At 48.1% G+C, this 1,564-nt stretch overlaps 1 protein-coding gene across 1 annotated transcript; it reads left to right on the plus strand.

The window, feature by feature from the left end:
• The first annotated feature begins 252 nt into the window (after window positions 1-252).
• Window positions 253-1,188, plus strand: LOC118159729 (olfactory receptor 14J1-like). Its single transcript, XM_035314300.1, has one exon. It carries the CDS (start codon window positions 253-255, stop codon window positions 1,186-1,188), a length of 936 nt encoding a protein of 311 aa, XP_035170191.1.
• Window positions 1,189-1,564: the final 376 nt, after the last annotated feature.

Here is a 1,564-nt window from a genome sequence, read left to right on the forward strand (position 1 = left end):
ATGATATCAGGAATGAATTGAATCTGGGATTACCCTATATTCCTCTTTATCTGTTGCAGTTGAGCAAGATTTCGTCATGCTTGCCAAAGCAGAGTCCTCTGCTCCTCAGAGCACCCTCAGGCAGACCTGGGCAGAACTCTTGAAAGGGACTTGCCAAACGTGTGCTTGAATTAGTCCTTGTCAGATAATTCAGTTGTGTTTTCTTACTGTGTTTTTCCTGCTTGGGCAGGACCCCATGGCCATAAGCAGCAAATGCCCAACAGCAGCTCTGTGAGCGAGTTCCTCCTGCTGGCATTCACAGACAAGCGGGAGCTGCAGCTCCTGCATTTTGGGCTCTTCCTGGGCATCTACCTGGCTGCCCTCCTGGGCAACGGCCTCATCGTCACCGCCGTAGCTTGCGACCACCGCCTCCACACTCCCATGTACTTCTTCCTCCTCAACCTTGCCCTCCTTGACCTGGGCTGCATCTCCACCACTCTCCCCAAAGCCATGGCCAATTCTCTCTGGAACACTAGGGCCATCTCCTATCAAGGATGTGCTGCACAGGTCTTTCTTTTTTTCTCCTTGGCTGGTACAGAGTTTTCCTTTCTCACCATCATGTCCTACGACCGCTACGTTGCCATCTGCAAGCCCCTGCACTACGGGAGCCTCCTGGGCAGCAGAGCTTGTGCCCAGATGGCAGCAGCTGCCTGGGGCAGTGGCTTTCTCAGTGCTGTCCTGCACACGGCCACTACATTTTCCCTGCCCCTCTGCCAAGGCAATGCTGTGGACCAGTTCTTCTGTGAGATCCCCCAGATCCTCAAGCTCTCCTGCTCAGATGCCTACCTCCGAGAAGTTGGGGCACTTGTCTTTACTCTTTTGTTAGTATTTCTTTGTTTTGTTTACATTGTGGTGTCCTATGTGCAGATCTTCAGGGTGGTGCTGAGGATGCCCTCTGAGCAGGGCCGACATAAAGCCTTTTCCACGTGCCTCCCTCACCTGGCCGTGGTCTCTATGACTGTTAGCACTGGCTTGTTTGCCTACCTGAAGCCTCCCTCCATCACCTCCCAGTCGCTGGACCTGGTGGTGTCTTTTCTGTACTCGGTGGTGCCTCCAGCAGTGAACCCCGTCATCTACAGCATGAGGAACCAGGAGCTCAAATATGCAGTGAGGAAAATATTTCTATACAAGCTTCTTCATCATCAATAACGACTTCATTATTGTGATTATTAGCATATCATTTTTGTCATTATACTTATTATCAAAAAGTCATATTAGAAATAATCCTAACAGGACTAGCTGGTTAATTGGGAAACTGATAGTATGATTCCTATTAGTATATTTTTATGACTATTTTAACAAAAATTTATCTTGATAGAAATAATGTTATTCTTGTCCTCCTGCATACCAAGTTTTAAAATTATTTGTAACCAGTCATAGAATCATGGAATCATAGAATGGCCTGAGCTGGAAAGGACCTCAAAGATCATCTAGTTCCAACCCCCTACCATAGTCAGTGACACCTGCCAGTAGATCATGGTTTCTCAGGACTTCATCTAACTTGCCCTTGAAGACCTGCAGGGAT

This window comes from Oxyura jamaicensis, unplaced genomic scaffold (assembly GCF_011077185.1).
Source record: "Oxyura jamaicensis isolate SHBP4307 breed ruddy duck unplaced genomic scaffold, BPBGC_Ojam_1.0 oxyUn_random_OJ71861, whole genome shotgun sequence".
In the NCBI taxonomy this organism is placed as follows: Eukaryota; Metazoa; Chordata; class Aves; order Anseriformes; family Anatidae; genus Oxyura; species Oxyura jamaicensis.

What these genes read in the sequence shown, in the direction of transcription:
- LOC118159729 (XM_035314300.1), top strand. Translation starts at nt 253, where the DNA reads ATGCCCAACAGCAGCTCTGTGAGCGAGTTCCTCCTGCTGGCATTCACA.